The 19,636-nt window shown below is 40.1% G+C and overlaps 1 protein-coding gene across 8 annotated transcripts in view; it reads left to right on the top strand.

Annotated features, from left to right (window-relative positions):
- ARHGAP24 (Rho GTPase activating protein 24) overlaps window positions 1–14,585 on the top strand; it is a 184,033-nt gene extending 169,448 nt beyond the window's left edge. For all 8 annotated transcript variants that reach the window (XM_085546765.1, XM_085546764.1, XM_015861771.3 and 5 more), the window contains 5 exons: window positions 7,468–7,600; window positions 8,544–8,617; window positions 9,366–9,487; window positions 12,018–13,086; window positions 13,835–14,585. In XM_085546765.1, coding sequence (XP_085402891.1) covers window positions 7,468–7,600; window positions 8,544–8,617; window positions 9,366–9,487; window positions 12,018–13,086; window positions 13,835–14,078 — 1,642 coding nt within the window. In that variant the 3' untranslated portion in view covers window positions 14,079–14,585. The remainder of the gene's footprint in view (window positions 1–7,467; window positions 7,601–8,543; window positions 8,618–9,365; window positions 9,488–12,017; window positions 13,087–13,834) is intronic.
- Window positions 14,586–19,636: the final 5,051 nt, after the last annotated feature.

Here is a 19,636-nt window from a genome sequence, read left to right as displayed (position 1 = left end):
TCAAAGGATAAAAAAGAAAATACACCCATGTTTTGTAAACATAAGGCATGTTTGACAAATTGTAACTCTCATATGAGTTAGCAGATGGATGTGCTGTTGCCGCAGTCAGGATCAAAAATGCACTGAATCTGGAGCAATTCATATTAATTTGCATTAAATTGAGCTTAATCTTTTTTTGTAGATTATTTTCATTTACAGTTGTTGAAGATTTGTGGACTTTATGTATGTGATTCAATCAGAGTGGAACCCACATAAGAAATTTCTAGAACTTAGAGAATGGTAAAATCCAACATCCATCTGAAACAGCCAGTGTCCTAACCCTCTGCAGTGAAAACAAGCACATCAGCATTTCTTGCAGTCCTTGCGAGGGGAGATACGGTTACTAAAACACAAAATTGCTGATGCCTTCTGTATGAAGAAAATGAATAATAGTGAAAAGTGTATGCCAGTAAAAAAAAAAAAAAAAAAAAGGAAAATCAATAAATATGTCACTCTATATGTATGTGGCTCTATACACATACTGTGTCATCTGCCTTAAGGAAGTAGCACTGCAGTGAGGCGCTAATTTGTGCTCAGTACTGCTTGAAATATTTGCATCTCTATGTAGAATTGTCCCCTTCAGAGAATCCACTTTGGTAGCCCATGGGTTGGAGATTTCCCTCTTCTTGTGAGGCTTATGTTTTAAATTTCAAGTACCTCTTCTGCATTACAAATCAGACATTGGTAAGGATACAAAGAGGATTGTAAATATTTGGTCTGTAAAAATAGCGTAGCATCTGCATAAGGAAAATAACAAGAAAGGTTTGTTTTGCAGTTTTTACATAGAAAGGAACAAAAATTGATTTCCCTTTTTATACCATCTCATTCCGTTCATTGTCCATCAAAATTATTACTAGGAGACATGACAGTTATGATTTCTCAGGGAGAAAAAAATATTTAAAATGTCACTGAAATGGGTTTTTAATACTTAAGTAATTGATCCATGTTTGTGGCTTGGATTTTCACAACTATTGTAATTTATGTACATTTATCCAGTAGTTCAGTGGAGTTTAGAATTATGGAGCTTATGTGCATCTGTGAGTTTGCACAAGAGAAAAGACAAGTACATGCTTGCACATTAGGCAAAGCAAAATCCTTATTACATTCTCTCATGTGTATCAGTTCCTTTTGAGAGGAATGCAGTGTATGATAGGATAAAATACTCAGTTACTGTAGTTACCATTGGCTGAGAAAGGGATAAAGCAGCAGTATACAATGGCCGACAAATTTTAGCTGTTGCTCACTGGAATCACATAATCCAGAACACGGAACTGAATATGTTCCTGTGCATTCAATTACTGGGATTGCCAAACAAAAGGAGGTGATTGATAAGGATGGTACAAAGAAGGTCATAAGAACAGTGTGTACAAGTCAATACACAGAGAACTGCGCTGCTTACCAATCATCACTTCATCCCTTCTCAGTGAGGGCGTACTTAAAGGATACCACCAATTAATTTCAACTCCAAACTTGACCTGAGTGACTTTAGGATGGACTCCTGTAAATTCTATGTGTCTGGATGTATCCCAAAGCCAGTGAACACTGCATGTGTTTGAGGGAAGACAGGATAGATGCCGTGCATGTGGGAATAGTGTTTTCCAAATGCCTAAAGGATAAACCTGGCAAGAACACTTAATTTTATCTTCAGACTGTTGAGCAGATGAGACCAGGGAGAACGAATAAAGTAGAGCTATAAAGAAATACACTGTTCCCTACTGGAATAATTACACTGTGTTTAGTGTATCTTTTTTGAATCAAGGTACAACAACTGAATATTTAAAAAGCCTAGTAAGGCAGATGTTTTGTACCATGGAAATAACCGTGCTTTCAAAAAAACTCAGCATTTTTCAGTCCTGAGGCAGTCACCTGTCAACGTCATGCTTTTAGTTCTAGGAGGTGAATGTGTGTGACATGTGAAAGCATAATGCTGAAGTATTTTGATCATTTTGTTCTTCATAATGTGCTACTAGCATTACTGTGGTATATGAAAAGACATTAGAGGAGAAAAGAAAGGCATCTCTTTGTTTGCAGTACCTTTAATTGTCATTAAGGCTGATAGGTGTTTGTGGACCAGGCAGCATCACTGTCCTCAGAACAGTTCTTCTGGGCACCTTGCTGCTTTGGTAATCTAGTAAGCAGTCTTGTTCCCCTTGCAGTCTCATCCTCCAGATACAAAATATGTTTCTGTTTTAAAATGTAGGTGAATGCAAGAAGTACTTAATGGGATGCATCTGCACTGGCACTGTACAGGCTACAAGTAACTGATGACTTGGAAATCACTGGTTAAATAAAGTTTTCTATTTTCTAAACACAATCCTGTACCTAAAAGCTTGTTTGGAAACAGTGCCTTCCAAGGAGAGGCTTTATTCCTTCCCTAGAGGAAAAGCGCAGTAATCCCTGCACAAAGCACTTACGTAAAATGAAGTCTTTACTAGAAAGCAAGTTCCTGCCAACACAAATGACCTTAAGCTTGTGTAAATTGCCGTCTATTTCTGCCTGTGGCGATCCAGGCTTCCTTCCCTGATCCTCACAAATGACACTCTGCTCATCAGTTATGTGTCTGGAGCTACTTCATTCCTAATCCTGGCCCTCTTTCTATCCAGCTAGCAGAAATAGCCTCTGCATACAACACAAGTTAAGAGACTTAATCTAGCAATTAAATACACGTTAAGAGATGCATTTCTTGTGTCATTAAACCAGCTTAATTGGTGTCCTGCTGTAGGAGTGTGTGCTTTTAGTTACTGGCAGAGAGCAAGCATTGGGTGTTGCTTTGTGTGTATTTCAGTTTCAGAAATTGAGTTGAAAAGGCACTTGCATTGCACTTGTTGCTGTGGGGATGTGATTTAACAAGGAAAAAAGTGTTCTCGACTTGCCAACAAGAGGTCAATTCCTTTACTACACACACGGTCTTCTTAAGAAGGGATGGCATTTTCAAATTAAGAGGAGTGTTTTAAAACATGTGTATGTGAGGCTTGGGGCTAAGGTCTGTCGATCTTTAGTATTTCTTGTGCTCACACCCCTGAATGGGTCCTTGGAAGGCAGCAATGGATCTCAAGCTCATGAACACAGGGAGAAAGGAGAAGAATATGTAGGGTTTTCTTTTCTCATAATAGATCAATAGACTTGATGATCTCAGTAAGTCCCCTCCAATTGAACAATTCTAAATAATTAGTTAAGCTGAAGCAAAGAGATTATGATGATATATCAAAATCATTTCCCTTTTATTTTTCAGCAAGAGTGTGAGAGAGTTTTCAAAGTCCTCATCCTTGGAGATAAACAAAAGTAATTAGATGAGGCACTAAATAACCTGCTCTAAGTGGGCTGGTTTTGGGCAGGGCTGGGACCATTTGACCTCTGGAGGTCCTTTCTTGTCTGAATCATTTGGGTGATTCTATGAATTTTACTTAAGTAGCCAAGCTTTTGTGGCATCAAGGTGAGGAAAACAAACAGCTCAGGGCCTGAGATGGTAAAGGCTTTGATGTATGTTTCACAAGTTGTGGGCAAGACTTCAGCCGGTACTTAGCTTATCGACTCTGCTGCTTGTACTACATGTATGTTATGTAGGAATATGATTCCTTGAAGGTATCGTATCTACATGAGGGGACAGGCATTACATAGGTCATTCTGCCAATTTTGTTATGAGATAACCTTTGCATTTTTGGACCAAAGCCTGACTCCATCAGTCATACACACCTGGTTCACTGTAACATTACCAAACACAGGCTCTTCCCTGCCAGCCTCTGAGTACTGGTTTCTCAGCAGTAACTGTGCTATCATTCTCACTATAAAGAGCTATGCATATTCGTAACATTCCTTGGTGTTGCTCAGTCATGGTGTTTCAACACTGGTTGATAGTGGACTCTGGCATCTCATCCTGCCTGCTGACTAGGAGCAACGTGCACACCAGGCAGCCAGTTGGAAACACTTCACCCACGTCATGAGGACTTCTGTAGTGGTCTGAGAGAGCTCCTCCACAAAACATGAATGCAACAACACAGCCCCCAAGTCATCTGATGGGTTCAGGATGTGGTGGTGATGGAGAGTTTCTATTTGCAGGGTTGTGATCTGTGACATGTTTCAAATGACGGAGATGCAATTCCAGTAATTCAGGGATGTACTGACACACCAACTGTTCGTACTGTTCTCCTTCATTTTATTACCAGAATCCTTGAATTTAATTATAGCTTCCCAGCTTGTTGTTCCCTGCTGTTTGTTCTGTATGCAAACTGTATATGTCATCATGGTCTAGAGCTATTTTTGGCACAGCATTAATCTTTCTGTACACTGACCCTGCCCTGTTCTATTTCCTCTCTGAAAGCTGATGGGGAGCTTGTTGGCTTTGTGCTCTGAAGTGCTGACTCCAGCTCTCTGAGCACACGAGTGTGAGGGTTACACGGGGATTTCTGGCGACCTGCTGGGCCTCAGTCATTTTGTTTATGGTGGAGAGGCTGAAAATCTCCAGGCAGCATAATTGGTCTGACAGCCACTTCCACAGTGTCTGCGTATCACAAAGAAAAGTGCTGTCAAACAGCACAGCCATGAGGGATATTAATGGTAAAGTTCGGATGAATGGGGCTTTGGATATGTGTAGTCTGATGACTAAGGAAAGGCTGTAGTGTGTATGCATTCATAATGCCTTTGCATGGACTGTGGCGGAGTGCTCTTTTGGCAATGTATCAGCAGTGAAGCAATATCCATGTTGTAGTGAGGTAAGCAACGTCTCTCGGTCTAGCATGAGATGCTGAAATAGATTGGTTCTCAGCTTGCTGCTGCTTGTTGCGTTGCATCCAATTTTCTGCTTTGTGCTTTCTCATTTCGCATTTGTAATTGTTCACTCTGCACCTGGAAAAAGCTTACCTCCATTAATGAGGGTTGTTCCAATGTAGATAACAGGATGCTCTGCTGGAATTTACATTCTCTACTTTCATACTTCTTAATGAATACTTTTAATCATGGTAATTACCAATTTCTAATCGTTAAACACCTTGATATTACAATGTCAGATAGCAAAAGAAATGACAAGATAGGTACAATTACTAAGTTTCTATAGCTGTACTGGCTCTAGGACATATGGAAGAGTAGGGGAAGTGTCATTTCTTAAACTGATTATTTTAGCTGGAAAAAGTCCAAGAGGTAAAAAGCACTCTTCAGGCCTTGAAAAGATCCATAGGTAACTCCTTGGAAACTCACAACTATCCTCTAACAGATTAACCAAAGTACCTAGTGGTTTTTCAGTACAGTTTAGTGGAATTTGTAAGAGATCAACTGAGATGATCTTATTTTGCAATCCCACCATCTTGTGGCAGTCTGCGGCATTGCCATAGCATTTGGTCAGTAAGGAGCACATTAATTTAAAAGATAGCAAGTGTGTTCCCTTCTATTAACAGGGACCTCAGCTCAGAAAACACCTTTCTGTACACTCAGATACGTGTTTCAGGACTTTAGTTTGAGTACACAAGTCTTCCTACATTTTCTTTGCTCCTTGGCATCCTGCCTTTCATTTCTCTCTCTGTTTCTCTTCAGCAGAACCAAAGCTTTTAACGCACAACAGACCTGACCCTTCGGGATGTTACTCTACGTGTGCTTAACACTGGTAGAAGAAGAATCATAAATTACATCAGAACTGGGTTTTTTTAATTTGCTTTTTTTCTTCTTCAACCTTTTCCCCATCTGCTGTGCCTTCCCGGAGCGAGTATTTTACTTCACACAAAGGGATTAGTGTATGTGTATGGACGAATTGTACATAGTTTTACACAGGTAGTCCCCCTGGAAAGATGTGGGTCAGCAAAGGAGTTTCCTTTTTTAGTAAAAATAATAATACAAATCTTGAACAAGACTGTAAATGTAGAGCAATCAGAGTTTAATTCTCTGCAGATTCAGTATGGTCCCTCTCATGTTGCAGAGTAGGGCTCAATTAGAGCTGCGAGTTCTAATAGAATGAATACCTGAGAGAAGATCAAGATCTGTTCTGTGAGACCTCAGGTGGTTGCGTGCAATTGGTAAGAAGTTCTGGTGGCCAACATGTGAAGAAGGGCTTTAGTTCATATATGAGTGAAGGTGGTAAGCAAAGGATAGAGGCCAAACCTGAGTTAGCATGCAAAATCTCATAATATAGTCCAACTATCTCTAGTTTCGTGTATAGTACTTTTTCACATGCGTCCAAGAAGGGTAAAAACACAAGACACCCATTTTCAGTCCACTTATGGCTAGACTTGCAGTCTGGGGTTGCAACCCGCAGATCAGAATTTGCACCTTCTTTAAAAATGCAGTTTTGAGTTAATGCTTTATTTATAAAGTTTTTCTAGAAAGGCCTTTCATACATGTTTTGGAGTTTTTGTTGGCATTTTTGCCATGGTTGAAATAACAGTGTTTTCTGGGAATTTGTTTCAGGGAGGGTGGTGGTGGTTAACATTTAAATGTACACAGTGCTTATCACCGCTCTTCTTCTGTTTTGACTTAGATTGCACATACCTTACCATGTTAATCTAAGGTTGTTCCCATCATTCTTGTTAAGATTTAACTTAGTTAAAACCATTCTTGTTTTAACAGAGACCATTCACTAATAATGATTAACATACCTCTAGCAAAGCTTAAGTGCATCAAATACCAGTGGTTACCCCCATGAGACTGCCAATTTAAAACAGTTTCAAGCGTGAAGTCTTAAAAGAAAAGGAGAAAACATACGATAATGCGCATTGCAGAAATGTCTTTGTGTTACTGTGTTACTTTTTAATCCTGAAGTTAGTGTAATCTCGAGTCTGTTTTTCAAACTTCTCAGAAGTCAAAGGGAAGGATACAGACTTGCAATACAACTCTTTATATGAACCAGGGAAAGTATGTGGAACATTCCAGTGAGGGAGGATTTGAAGAAGTCCTGACTATCTAAATCCAGAGGATTCAGAGGCAATACAAGCTTTCTTTATGCATTATTCTGTTTTTTTATCTATTATTTTCAGAGAAGCACTCCTAAGTTTCTGTAATGTAACTTTACACACAATGGAGAGATATAAGAAAGTTTTATTGCATGTATAACTTGTGATGACATTATTCTTTCTCCCCATCGTCTTGCATTTAATATGTCTGATGATCAACCTGGAATGCCACTACAGATGTAGTAAAGTAAATATCTAAGTTTCCATAAATGGAAATTTTGGATCTTTTCAGTACCTATGTCTACAAGTTGGGTCCTATTTGTAATTATTTTTAGTAACAAATTAACAGAGTTGATAGATTTACGTTTGCAGGTTCCAAGTTCCTTACAGGACAACAAAACTAAAAGCAGATTACAGAGGTGATCTATAAATATATACAGTGTGGATAGTAAAATCTAGAATGATGATCAAAAAGTTAAGCAGAGGTTTTTAGCCTGTAAATTGCATAATATCTTCTTGGTTTGCAGTAATGCCCTATCGTATTCCAACCCAACAGCAATACAGATGTGCACACGGTGGCATCACTGCTGAAGTTGTACCTAAGGGAACTCCCAGAGCCAGTCATACCGTATGCAAAATATGAAGATTTTCTTTCCTGTGCCAAAATGCTCAGCAAGGAAGAAGAAATGGTGAGTTTGCATGTTGCGTATGATGAATAAAAAGATTGGTATGTTAAAACGTGTTCCAGTTTTGAGGAATGAAGATGCTGGTAATTACATATCCTAACTTAAGTCTTGCTTGTGTTAACTGCATCTGTCTTTAAAGGAAAATTGTTGCTGCCTATGTCAGGCTCAGCATGCCCTTTGCTGTATTTATTGTGTATCATCAAATTCAGTCCAAATGAGTATCACTGTGGCCATTAACTTCCATCTTGCCTGAAAAACATTTTATTTTTTCATGGATTATCATCCATTGCTATAATAGGGGTGGTTTTAGTAGTTTCTGTCCAACATGTGCTGTTAAATCAGAGGTGATTTTTTCCTAAGTGTTCTAGGATGCCACATTTCACTGACTTTAGACTAAAGACCGCAGGGCTCTATTCATTGCATGTCACTGAATCAGAAGCATCAGAAAGATGTCTGGAAGAGGACAACCTTCCGAAACTTGTTATATTTGCATAACATGGATGAACTTAATATGGCTTCTGAAGTACAAAAAGTACCCTGCAGTGGCACAGGACTATCTTATGTTAGTCTAAAGAAGTAATAAGTGAAGCCAAGTGCTTGATTTTTACATTGTTATGTGTGCTCATGGATAATCAAGTCAACATGATGTTTTCCAAGTAAAAATAAAGAAGCTCATTCTTTTGATTGCAGTCTATTCTTCTAAATTTCTAGGGTTATTATTTCTGTTTAATTCTATTTTGACTTTTCAAATCCTGCTAGAGCCGGACCCTTCTCCTCCCTAGCCCTCCAGTTAACTGGGAGGAGAATGAGCCACTCCTTTCCAACCATCTCCAATTGCAGTTTCTGTGTTATGTTTATTGTCTTGTAACTGAAATTGTCAGCATTTTTCAGTGGCAAAATACTAAGGAACTCTGTCTCCCCCTTTTGTTTTTGGCCACATATATAGGGCCTGATAGAATTGGTGAAGCAAGTGAAGAGCCTGCCGGTTGTCAATTATAATCTGCTGAAATACATCTGTAGGTAAGTGCTCTTGCAAGAACTTCACAGTGATTTTTATAGCTGTGAGCTGACAGATAAATTTGTTTGGACCCTGAAGGTAAAGTATTACAGAAATGGAGGAGTGGTTAACTTCAGTGATTGCACTCAAAACTTGTTTACTGCACTCGTTTCTAATTTGCTTTATCAAGATGCAGAGTTATGAGGTGCCTTAATAAGCAAGCTGCTAGAAGTACAGAAATGGATATATAGGTCTTCTTCCTAGGACACTGTTTTCACTTTTATAATTGCAGTTATTGGCCTTAGCTGTTCACTCCTGAGGTATGATAGCCCTGAAAACTGCATGCATCTGATACAATTGTTTTGTAGAGACATGCAAGATCTTAAAAATGTGTCTTAAAAAGTAGCAAAGTGTGTACTTAAAGGACGTTCTCAGCATAGGAAACACTTGAAAATGAATTTAAAGTCCTTCTTGTTGAGAGTTTGCATTTTGAATATTTTATGAGCCAAATACCTGATTAAGTATGCTAGAGAAAGTCACTGTCTTCAACAGAGTTATCTTAAAATTAGACCAGAGATATTTTTTTTAATCAGTGTTTCATTTTTAAGAAAATATAAAGACACTGAGTATAACCCTGAGCTTCCAAGATATTCCTTCACAATGTAGAACAGAATACTCAAACTACGTTGAGAAACCATTGTATGTTTTGATTACTTATTTTTCCTTCCTTCCTTCTAAAACGTTCATTAAAGGCATAATTCTTCCTCACAGATTCCTGGATGAAGTCCAGTCTTATTCAGGCGTAAACAAAATGAGCGTGCAAAATCTGGCTACTGTTTTTGGCCCCAACATTCTCCGCCCTAAAGTGGAAGATCCTTTGACTATCATGGAGGGTGAGTTAACTGTAAATAACTTCAGGGAGAAAGAAAGAATATCTTCAGGTTTATTAACAGTACATACCAGTCCATGTGGTATATACACTAAATTCTTTGTCTGTTTTAAAGACACAGAGCTCTTCAGTGTGTATGTACAGCTGGGATAAATCTCCCAAGATAATATAAAAATACTACAGTTTATAGCATTGCAAACAGACTTTGCATGAGGTTGTCCTGCACTGGCAGCTTAATTAAAAACTTTATTTTCCTCTCTACCATTTACTTCAAATATGGCGTGTTCTTTCCCAGCACATGTGGGAGAAGTGTAGTTAATACATCACCTGCACTTAATAAGGGTCAGTTAAGTTTTTTATAGATTCATATTTCAGTGGCCCATCATTCTCCATAAACTCACATGGTGCCTTTTCTCCCTCCAAACACTTGTATCTTGATATGTTGGATTTCCTTATCCTAGCTGGAAATAAGGGCTGTAAACAGTCCTTGCACTGTACGGCGTATCAAAACTTGTAGCTTGTTTATTTGGTATTGTGTGGATTCGTTTTTTCTTTTGAACATGATGTTTTTCCTCTTTTCCAGATAACTGTAATTCCGCATAGACTTCATTCATTTACTGTTTTTTTTTCCTTCTTCTGAAGCTTTGTGTTTCTTCCTCATCCCGTTGTTAATGGACAGAAATGTAATGTTTCCAAATTGCATAATGAAAGAGTACAAAGAGAGAGAACAATTTCTAATTGTTCATTGGATTAAAAATACAGAGAAATGTCATAAAGATGACTTTTATCACTGGGGTCAATGAGAATCTCACTGAGGCTGAAACCCTCAACCTGCCATACATCCCAGGATGGCATTTACTGCTGGGATACTGTGTATCTTCAGCCCACCTGAGAAAAAGGGAGACAAACAAAGATTTGGGGTGAGACAAGAGGAGTTAGCTAGTCAAAAAGGAAACAAAGAAGATACCCCCTGGGTCTGTATTTTTTCAGAACTGGCTACTGCCAATATTTTATGTGAAGGTTTAAGCAAGAAAGATGTTTTAAGTGGGTGGAAATGGAAAATACTGATTTTTTTTTTTTTTATGTCTGAAAACCTCTCCATCCTGCTTCTCAGCAGCCCACAAAGTATAGTGGCTGCTTTAGGAGGTTGCATGGATACAATGCTCATTGAAGGGGAATAGTTTCTTTTTTTCACTCATGAGGAAACAGTTTTAATTAAACAGATTTATAACTTCTCTTACTGCTCTTATAGAAGTAAACCTTCTAGATTTGACACAGACTATGCTGATGTGCAGTTGGGCTGTACATAGTTAAAAATGTGGAATCTTTGTTAACAAAGACTACACACTGAATAGTGCCCATGTCCAGCCTTCCTCACTGCTCTTTGTTTTTTGGAAGAGGAAGCTTGACAATGAAAAGTGCTCTTCTTGCACAGCCTTTCAAAGCCAAGCATGTAGCTGTGTGCAACCATATCCGTGCAATGTGGATGAAAAGTTGTTTTGTCTAGTTCAAGTGAGATTTTTCTGACTTCCAATTACAAACTAATTTGAATTGTCTCTTAGTATTTGTATTTTAATGGGCTAGGTTATGAAGATCTGGAATATTTCAAGGGAGTTGATATTGCACAGTGGGAAATTCTTGATTAAAAGGGCACAGGCTGCCTCTGAAAGCGCTCTAGGAGTTCAAAGATAGGATGGTTGTTATAAGTACTCTGACCTTGTTCCGGAAAGATTCTTAACAGTTCTTAGTGAGATTCAGTTTAAAGAAATGGTTGTATATCTTCACTACCCTAAGTCCAGTTATAAATGGTGCTGTGTAAATTGTGCAGTTGAGCAGTGTGTGCACCAAGGGGTTATTAGAGAGGCAGCCATTTATTGGAGCTACTTGGAAGTTGTGGTTCTGCATTAGATCTGTACTGTGCCATAACATGACACAGTTGTCTGTTTGCATATAGTTTCGCTACAGACGGGTTAAAAGCATTCACATGAAATAAATTCTGTCACATTATTACCCTGTTGGATCCCAAAGACTAAAATGCTGCCATTCCAGCAGTGAAAATCCCTTACCTGCCACTTTTCTGTTAAACTGCTGCATGAAAGTGCCTTTCTAGAAGAGGCCTTTAGTTTTAAAAGTGGTTGCCACAATGAGTTGAAGCATGCTGCTTACAATAATGACATTATTGTTTGCTACTCATAATCTCCTTCTTTAGTCTTTTGGGGATGCAAAAGCTGTCATGGCAATACCTGCTTTGCAAAATTTGCTGTTTCTGTCTGTGAGGCATGCTGGCTTGTTCTGATGGAAAGAAGAGGTGGTGCTGATCTGTCCTGGTACCCAGATGCATTTTGGGCACCTTAAACATGCAGGGTGTTAAACCGATAGTCATTTGGGGTAAAAAAAATAGTGGTTGTTTTGGGTAAATGTTTCTATAAATAGGATTTTTTGCTAAGTATTTGTGTAATCTGAGCCATTAAGTGTATTTTTGCCAAAACAAAACATCATTAATGACCATGTGCTTGCTTGGTGCCTTCTTTCAGGTACAGTAGTAGTCCAGCAGTTAATGTCAGTGATGATAAGCAAACATGAAGAGCTGTTTCCCAAGGATACAGACCCTGAGGTGGGACCCGAGGTGTGCAACAATAACAATGAAATGCCAAAGAAAGGAACTGTTGGACAGCTACAAAACAAAGAGAACAATAACACAAAGGAGACAGCAGTGAGGCGCTGCTCTTGGGACAAACCTGAGTCTCCCCAAAGGGGAAGCATGGACAGTGAGTCTCCAACTGCGCTGCCAGGCAGCAAGACCAATAGCCCCAGGAACAGTGTCCAGAAATTAGATGTCACCAGAAGCCCACCACTCATGGTGAAAAAAAATCCTGCTTTTAATAAAGGCAGTGGCATAGTCACCAATGGGTCATTCAGTAGCTCTGTGGAGAGCCATGAGAAGAGCCAGACCGTACCAAACTGCACCCTGCAAGCCAGGAGAACATCTTCCCTGAAAGGACCGGTGACTAAGATGGGCACACAAAGCATGCAGAATGGAGGTGTGAGGATGGGAGTTTCTAGCACCGATGGGCTCACCAACACCCTCAACAACCGAAGCCCGGGCTGGGCACCCAATGGCAGTGTCACGCTGAGGGACAACAAGCAGAAGGAGTCAGTGAGTGAGTCGGGTCAGCATAACAGGCTCTCCACCTATGACAATGTCCACCAGCAATTCTCCTCGGTGAATTCTGATGACAAACAGAGTGTGGACAGTGCTACTTGGTCAACATCCTCCTGTGAAATATCCCTCCCTGAGCACTCTAACTCCTGTCGTTCATCCACCACCACCTGCCCTGAGCAGGACTTCTTTGCGGGTAACTTTGAAGACTCTGTGCTGGATGGACCACCACAGGAAGACCTCTCTAACACGGGTGACTATGAGAACAAAAGTGACCGAAGGAGCGTGGGGGGCCACAGCAGCAGAGCCACCAGCAGCAGTGATAACAGTGAAACGTTCGTTGCCAACAGTATTAACAATCATAGTGCTCTGCATAGCCTGGTGTCCAGCTTGAAGCAAGAGATGGCCAAACAAAAACTCGAGTATGAGACAAGGATAAAAAGGTAAGATGGTGCCATGTTACCATATGATTGTCTTTCAGAGTTGACGTATGAAATTGCTCTTCTAGTATAATGATTCTACTGGGTTTGTTGCAAAGCAATCATATGCCACAGTTGTGACATACTGTCACTGGCACCAGAAATAAATCTTGTTTATTTCTGGTAAAATTTCTATAAATCACAGAACCTTGTGAGTTTCTCTGGAATCTGATTAACGAAATCAGTAGCTTCCATAGTTTCATTAGTAGATGCCTGCTCTCTAGAGGCTGAGACTTTCAATGAAATCAGTGTCTTAGATCACTCCAGCTGTAGTTCTTGGGACTGTCTGCTTATTTTTGTAAACAGATTTTAATCAGCAGATAAAAATCAGTTTTAAATAAAGGTATTCAGAGCATCATTTTGACCTTTTAAATGACACAATTGCAACTACAGTGGGAGCTGGGAGTCAATACTTCCAGAAGAAAAAGACTTCCCTAAGTTGCTTGCTAGAGAATTGCGCAGAGCTGGTTGTCACTGTGCGCAATAACCAGTGGCTGGTATCGTGCATTTTCTGAATGAGCTACAGAGCAGAGAAGGCCATTTGGGAGAGGATCACTGATGAAAATGTGGTTCATAGGTAAACTTAGAAATTCAATTTAAGCTTTGTAAATGAAAAGGCATTTGCATGAATTTGTGATGGTGTGTGTTTCTACACAACTGAATGTGAGGAGTGGTGTTCAGGAGCTGTCTGCTTCTATTTTGGTTTCTGCAGCTTGGAACAGAGAAATCTCACCCTGGAGACAGAGATGATAGCCCTGCATGAAGAGCTGGATCAAGAGCGGAAGAAGTTCACAATGGTAGAAATCAAAATGCGTAATGCAGAACGGGCCAAAGAGGATGCAGAGAAGAGGAACGACATGCTGCAGAAGGAAATGGAGCAGTTTTTCTCTACTTTTGGAGAACTGACAGTGGAGCCTCGCCGACCAGAAAGGGGCAACACCATCTGGATCCAGTGAGCATTGGAGGCTTTGACTGGGGGACTCTGGGGAAAGGCTTAGGGGTATTATACTGCGTCAGGTGGCTGGTCACCTGTCTGTCTGAGGCTAGCACTCAACATAATGTTATAGACTCTTGAAGGAAGAAGTCGTACATATGTTAACCACTCATATCTTCAGTGTGTACTTATCGAGTCATACTCTTTGGATGCTTCATGAGACTACTGTCAAGTGTTACAACTGGATATGTGTATATAAATTTAAAAAACAACAAAAAAAACCAAAACATCTTAGAGAGTGAGAGATGTATCTCAAGAAATATTTTAATTCAAGTCTTGTATTTAAACTGGTAAATTGAAATGTTGTTGCAATCAAGCTTTATATCGAGGCTTTTCTCCCTTGCACTTAACATAATAAGCTATTTTTGGCATTGTGTTACCATCCGCTTATTTTGTATATCAAATGTTGTTTTTTTGTTTTGTTCCCCCCTCTTGCTGGGGAGTGAAGATAAACAGATACGTAAAGGTATGTGTGCCAATGGTTAGCACTGATCTGCGTCGCTTTTAAAAAAGAGAGCTGAATAAGAAGAAGCAGCATGTTGGGGATGGCAAATGGGACACTCATTTAAGGGAACAGATGACCTGAGTAGAAATCACAAGAGCTTTCATACCAAATACCCTGTAAGGATATCACCAACATCGAGCAGTTAGTATTCAAAGGATAGAGAGGTGCCAGTTTAAAAGGAAATGTAGGTGATAAAGAGTAAGAAGTTGGGAGAATGGGTGACTCAAAGAGAATGTGATCGATATAGCCAGAGCTTTTTGGGGTGCCCTAGCACATCACTGCAGTCACTGCAGCTCAGAACAGGGATATAAACCTTGCTCTGACCACTGATACATCTGACCTCGGCACTGCAGGAGAATGGAATCCTTTCTGTACAACTGGCGAAGGGACACACAGAGGGACACACTGTACATCTTGACTGCTTTAGCAGTGTGATGGGTGCTAAGCAAAGCAGAACAAAATACAGACCTGCAGAACCGATGAGCAGAGGAGAAATTAGCAAGGCAACTGTATTACAAGCTGCAAATAAGGAAGAACACATTAACCACCCATGTTTACAGTGCATATTGGCCAGCTAAACTTTCTGAGTAGAGACTTCTGACAAGTGTTAAGCTATGGAAACTCCCAGGGTCATAAGTAGCCAAGGGGAAAGCCAGAGGAGCTGTCTGGAGCCTAACAGCATGCAGAATGCCAACAAAAAGCAGCCAAGCTGTGCAGTGTAAGGCCAGCCTATTGGGAAACGTATCCATAGTAGGTGTAACTGATGTTTCTTATATCATCCACAAGATCTTTTTTTGTTTGTTTTTATCTTTATGTTTAGGACTGTGAGTTATATTTTCAGAGGGCGTTAGACATCTTGGCTTCCCTCTACTGTCACTCAAATGTATTGCAATTATTGTTGAATCCCAATTGAGATCTAAGAATGTAGCCTCAAAGAGGTGTTCTCTGTAGCATGTACTTTAGATAAATATTACTTAGATGTGGTAAGTGTACAGGGAAACAAATATGAGGTTTACATTTCAGAGAAATAGCAACTTAGAATGGAGCATTACACATGGTGTTTATGGAACAATTATTCATGTTATATTGGGTTCAGAGGCCCCAGTTGGGATGGTAATTACTGTAAATATGTATAGTGCACATCTAATCTGGATGTAGATGAGAATAAGACAGAAATCAAGGAATAGGAAAGAGAATGTTTTATATTGGCTAGCCACAATCACGAACATTGGCACAAATAGTGAGAGAAGGAAACTGTTTACTGTGTTAATTCTGATTTTTAAATTGAATGAGAAAGACCTTGGTATCTGATGTGGTCGGCCTCACAGTCTGAGCTCAGGCTCCTGTTTAGCCCTGCTCATTTTGATGCTGATTCCTTGATAAGTTTGGAACCTTCCTTACTGCTGCTGCAATCTACTCCTGTACTCTACTTTTTAGTGTTCCTGTTGCTCAGCTCATGACATGGTGATCTGTTTCCTGGGGCTGAATCTGCACAGAGCTTTTCTTTGGGTTAGCTTTCCTGCGGTTGAGGTCCCTGTATTGGTTCAACAAAACATCAGACAAGTTCACTGCAGCTAAGCCATTTAAAATCAACTCAAACTGTGCTGAACCATACTCTTTCAAGTATCTTTGATGTTTGAAAACTTGTGTTAGGCAAAAATCTGTTAGGTTTAAATGGCTAGGTTTAAAGCTTGTCTTTACCTTTGGAAAGATATTTCATTAACTGCTGTTTAGTTCCTCATGGAATTTTCTGTTTCCAGCTATGTGGCAAAGTGTTGGTATCTTCAATTTCTTGCATTCCAATCCAGGGTGACAAGGCTTTGCCTCATTCTCTGTACAGACCGGGAAAATTAAGCAGACACAGCGAACTTGGAAAATATCACTAGTAACATGTCCACTGTCATCGTGATCAATTGCAATCAGTCACACCTTTCTCCTTTGTGTGAGGCTTCTTTAGCATTTTGGCTGTGGTGATGAAGCTCATATGCATCCTTTAGGAGTCATCATGATGCTTGTATATATTCTTCAGATTATAAGCACATGTATCAGAACTATTTCTTACATTCAGAAGCAAGTAACAAAATACTATTCTTCCAACATTTGACATGAGTTGATGTGGTTGGCAGCAGTGCTGGGAGGGCATGCTAATGGATGCAGTTGGTCAAAGGACAAAACCTGCTCCTTCTCATGCAGTGGAGTAAAGAGGGGCAATGCATTCAGAGGACTGAGGTCAAAGCAATTGAAGCTAAAAACAACCACAGTAATTTCATACAGATTACTTGTTGTCTGGTGGTTATCATATGGAAGTAACTCGTCCAGGAAGGCTGGTATCAAGGTAGTGAGTGAAACTGAGGCATTAGCTAAGATAACCCATTTTGTCACCAGTCTGTAGCAGAATGAGTCACGTTCTGAGACACAGCTGACAGCATTATCTGATGTGAGAAGGGCACTCAGATTTTCAGGTATCAGCCATGAGGTGCTATAATGGTAATTTGCTCCCACCTCTGTCTTGCTGTATTTCTGTGTAGTTCCCATACACAGGGAGTTCAGCAGTCAGCTCCAAGCTGGGAGTGCAGCCAGCAGTTCAGCCTGTCCAGCTCAGTGCCACTCTTTGACTCTCCTTCACTGTGTGATAGGCAATGCTTTTACAGTTCAGCAACACAGACTGCAGGAAAAAAAAATCCTCCTAGGAGCTAATGACCTTCTGCTTCAATCACAGGGGATGATTGCATTACATTGCATTCATTAGTGTAAGTTCAGAGCATTACAGGCATAAAAGCAGGCTACCAGAATGCTTCAGTCGATGGGCATAGTAAGAGATGGAGCCAGGTTGATGGTGTTTCATCTCCAGCCCCCACCAGAAAACAGCAGTGGGTGACGTTGCTGTGCACAAGTTTGCTGAATGGACCGGATTGGTGGCAGATGCTCACAGTGCCTTGTAAATGCTGGAATCTCTTGTGCTCAGAATGGCTTCTGCCTTCCTTTCTTTTCTAAGAATCCCTATTTGGAGCATGCTCTGGCATAGCACGAGAATTAAGCTTAATATTCTTCTTGGCTATATGTTTTTTTTTTCAACGTCACACAGAGAGTGCTTTGCAAATATTAAAATTAATACGTTAAAGATTTTATGTTAAATGATATGCAAAGCAGGTATTTTAGGTTTTCATAAGAATGGAGAGGAACCTCATGAGATTACTGCTGAAAGATCCATGCACAGTATTTTATCCAGTAACAAGAGTCCGCAATGGTGGAGAAAGATCCAGCATGCTAGAAAGAATGAATATCTGCCAGGCTGTGGGGTGGGGGGATAGGGTGGGGGGAAGATGGGAGAAAAGATAAGAGCAAGGGAAGGGAACTTATGATGTGGACGTGCAAAAATGTAGTAAACAGGAGAGAGGAGAACAAGTGAGCAAATAGACATGAAATTGCTGCGTGTAGGCGATAGACATGTGCACTCAGTTAAATGCATTTCTTCTGAAAGCTCATCTCTACAGGAAGGTTACCAAAGTTAATGTTGTACTGTTCTTTCTGGGATTTATTTATTTATTTATTTTGCTCTAAATTACTAAATTACCTCCCCTCGCTAATGCTGAGGATTGATGAGAAGCAATATGTGGCAGAGCAGCTGCCCGCAAAGCAGGGAGCCTCGGGAGGTCAGAGCGGCACAGCTCTGGGGGCTGCTAATGGCCCCCAGACCATCCTTCAGCATCTCCAGAGCAGCAATTCTCAGCAAATAAAATTATATGCAGCAGATGCCCTGTTGATATCAACTGTCATGATTCTATAGAGGCTTGGGAAGTGATGACAGCAGCAAAGGTCACGTTCCTACTTGGTTTTAGGTGCTGTTGTAATGCATGTATTTGCTGTTAGTGGTGGTAGTCTACCTAGTTCTGCTGCCAAAATGCTTGTCAGCAACAAAAACAAGTAGCACGTCAGTAATAGCAGAGTACAGAAAATTTGAAGCCAGAAAAATGAGCGTGATGCAAATCTGTTCCTCCTTTTTTTTTCTTTTTTCCTCCAAGGAATGCAGGATAATGAGTTTTGCATGCAATACAACTTCATTTATGAACCTCCTGAATGTGAGAATGGAAAATCCTCTCTGCTTCTGTATTCTTCTCTTCATGCTAAAGACGTTTAAAATGATTTATATTCAGCAGGACTTTACTGGATTTGAATCTGTGATGGTTAGAATACTATTATGAGCATGGCTATAATTCCTAACTGTAAGGCAAGTGGGAAGGGACTTGGCTTGACACCAAATGGGTATCTCTAAGCAGCAGTATTTCCTGTTGCTCAGATACGGATGGCACTCTTCGTTTTCTGGCCATAGCAGTTAACCATAACAATTAGATAAAAGTATTTTCTGGCTTTATTTTTTGTGTTCCCCTCCTTTTTTAGGGTCAGATTGCTGAAACGTAATCTATGGAAATAATGGCTACTGTTGTTCTAAGCAGTGTTTGCAAATGAGTTTTGCATACTTCATAGCAGAAAGTGCTCTCTTAGTGCTCTCTCTCATCACTGCTAAGACTGATTCTGTTATTATATCAGACCTATCGATGGATTTTAACAGCACCTCCTTTATATCGGGCTGAACTACAGCACTTTGGTTTTGGCAGAATGGGATGATTGTTCGAGTGGGACTTAAAGACCCTTATGGTTCCCTTCCAACTCACTAAATTCTACGACTGTATGATGTGTTAGCTCTTCCTGTAGCCACTTTTAACCCAGACTCAGCACTGTGGTGAGCTTTTACTTAATTTATTCTTGCAAATGTGCATTTTGTGTTATATCCAGAGCTCACTTGGGGAGGTGTGTGAAACAGCTTCAGATTCATACCTGTCTGGTTCCATAATGGTTCCCGTGTGTAGACATGCCCTAATAGTGCATGTGGGTAATGAGGGAGATATTTGTATAATTTAGTATTTATAGTGAATACATCGCAGTTGACTTAATTGGTATTTGTCTGTCTGGCTGAAGGGACCTACATCAAAGGAGGCAGTAATGGAAAGCAAGCA

The sequence above is a fragment of the Coturnix japonica genome, chromosome 4 (assembly GCF_054131305.1).
Source record: "Coturnix japonica strain WE chromosome 4, WE-NBRP24, whole genome shotgun sequence".
In the NCBI taxonomy this organism is placed as follows: domain Eukaryota; kingdom Metazoa; phylum Chordata; class Aves; order Galliformes; family Phasianidae; genus Coturnix; species Coturnix japonica.
This window is presented reverse-complemented; position numbering and strand designations above follow the sequence as displayed.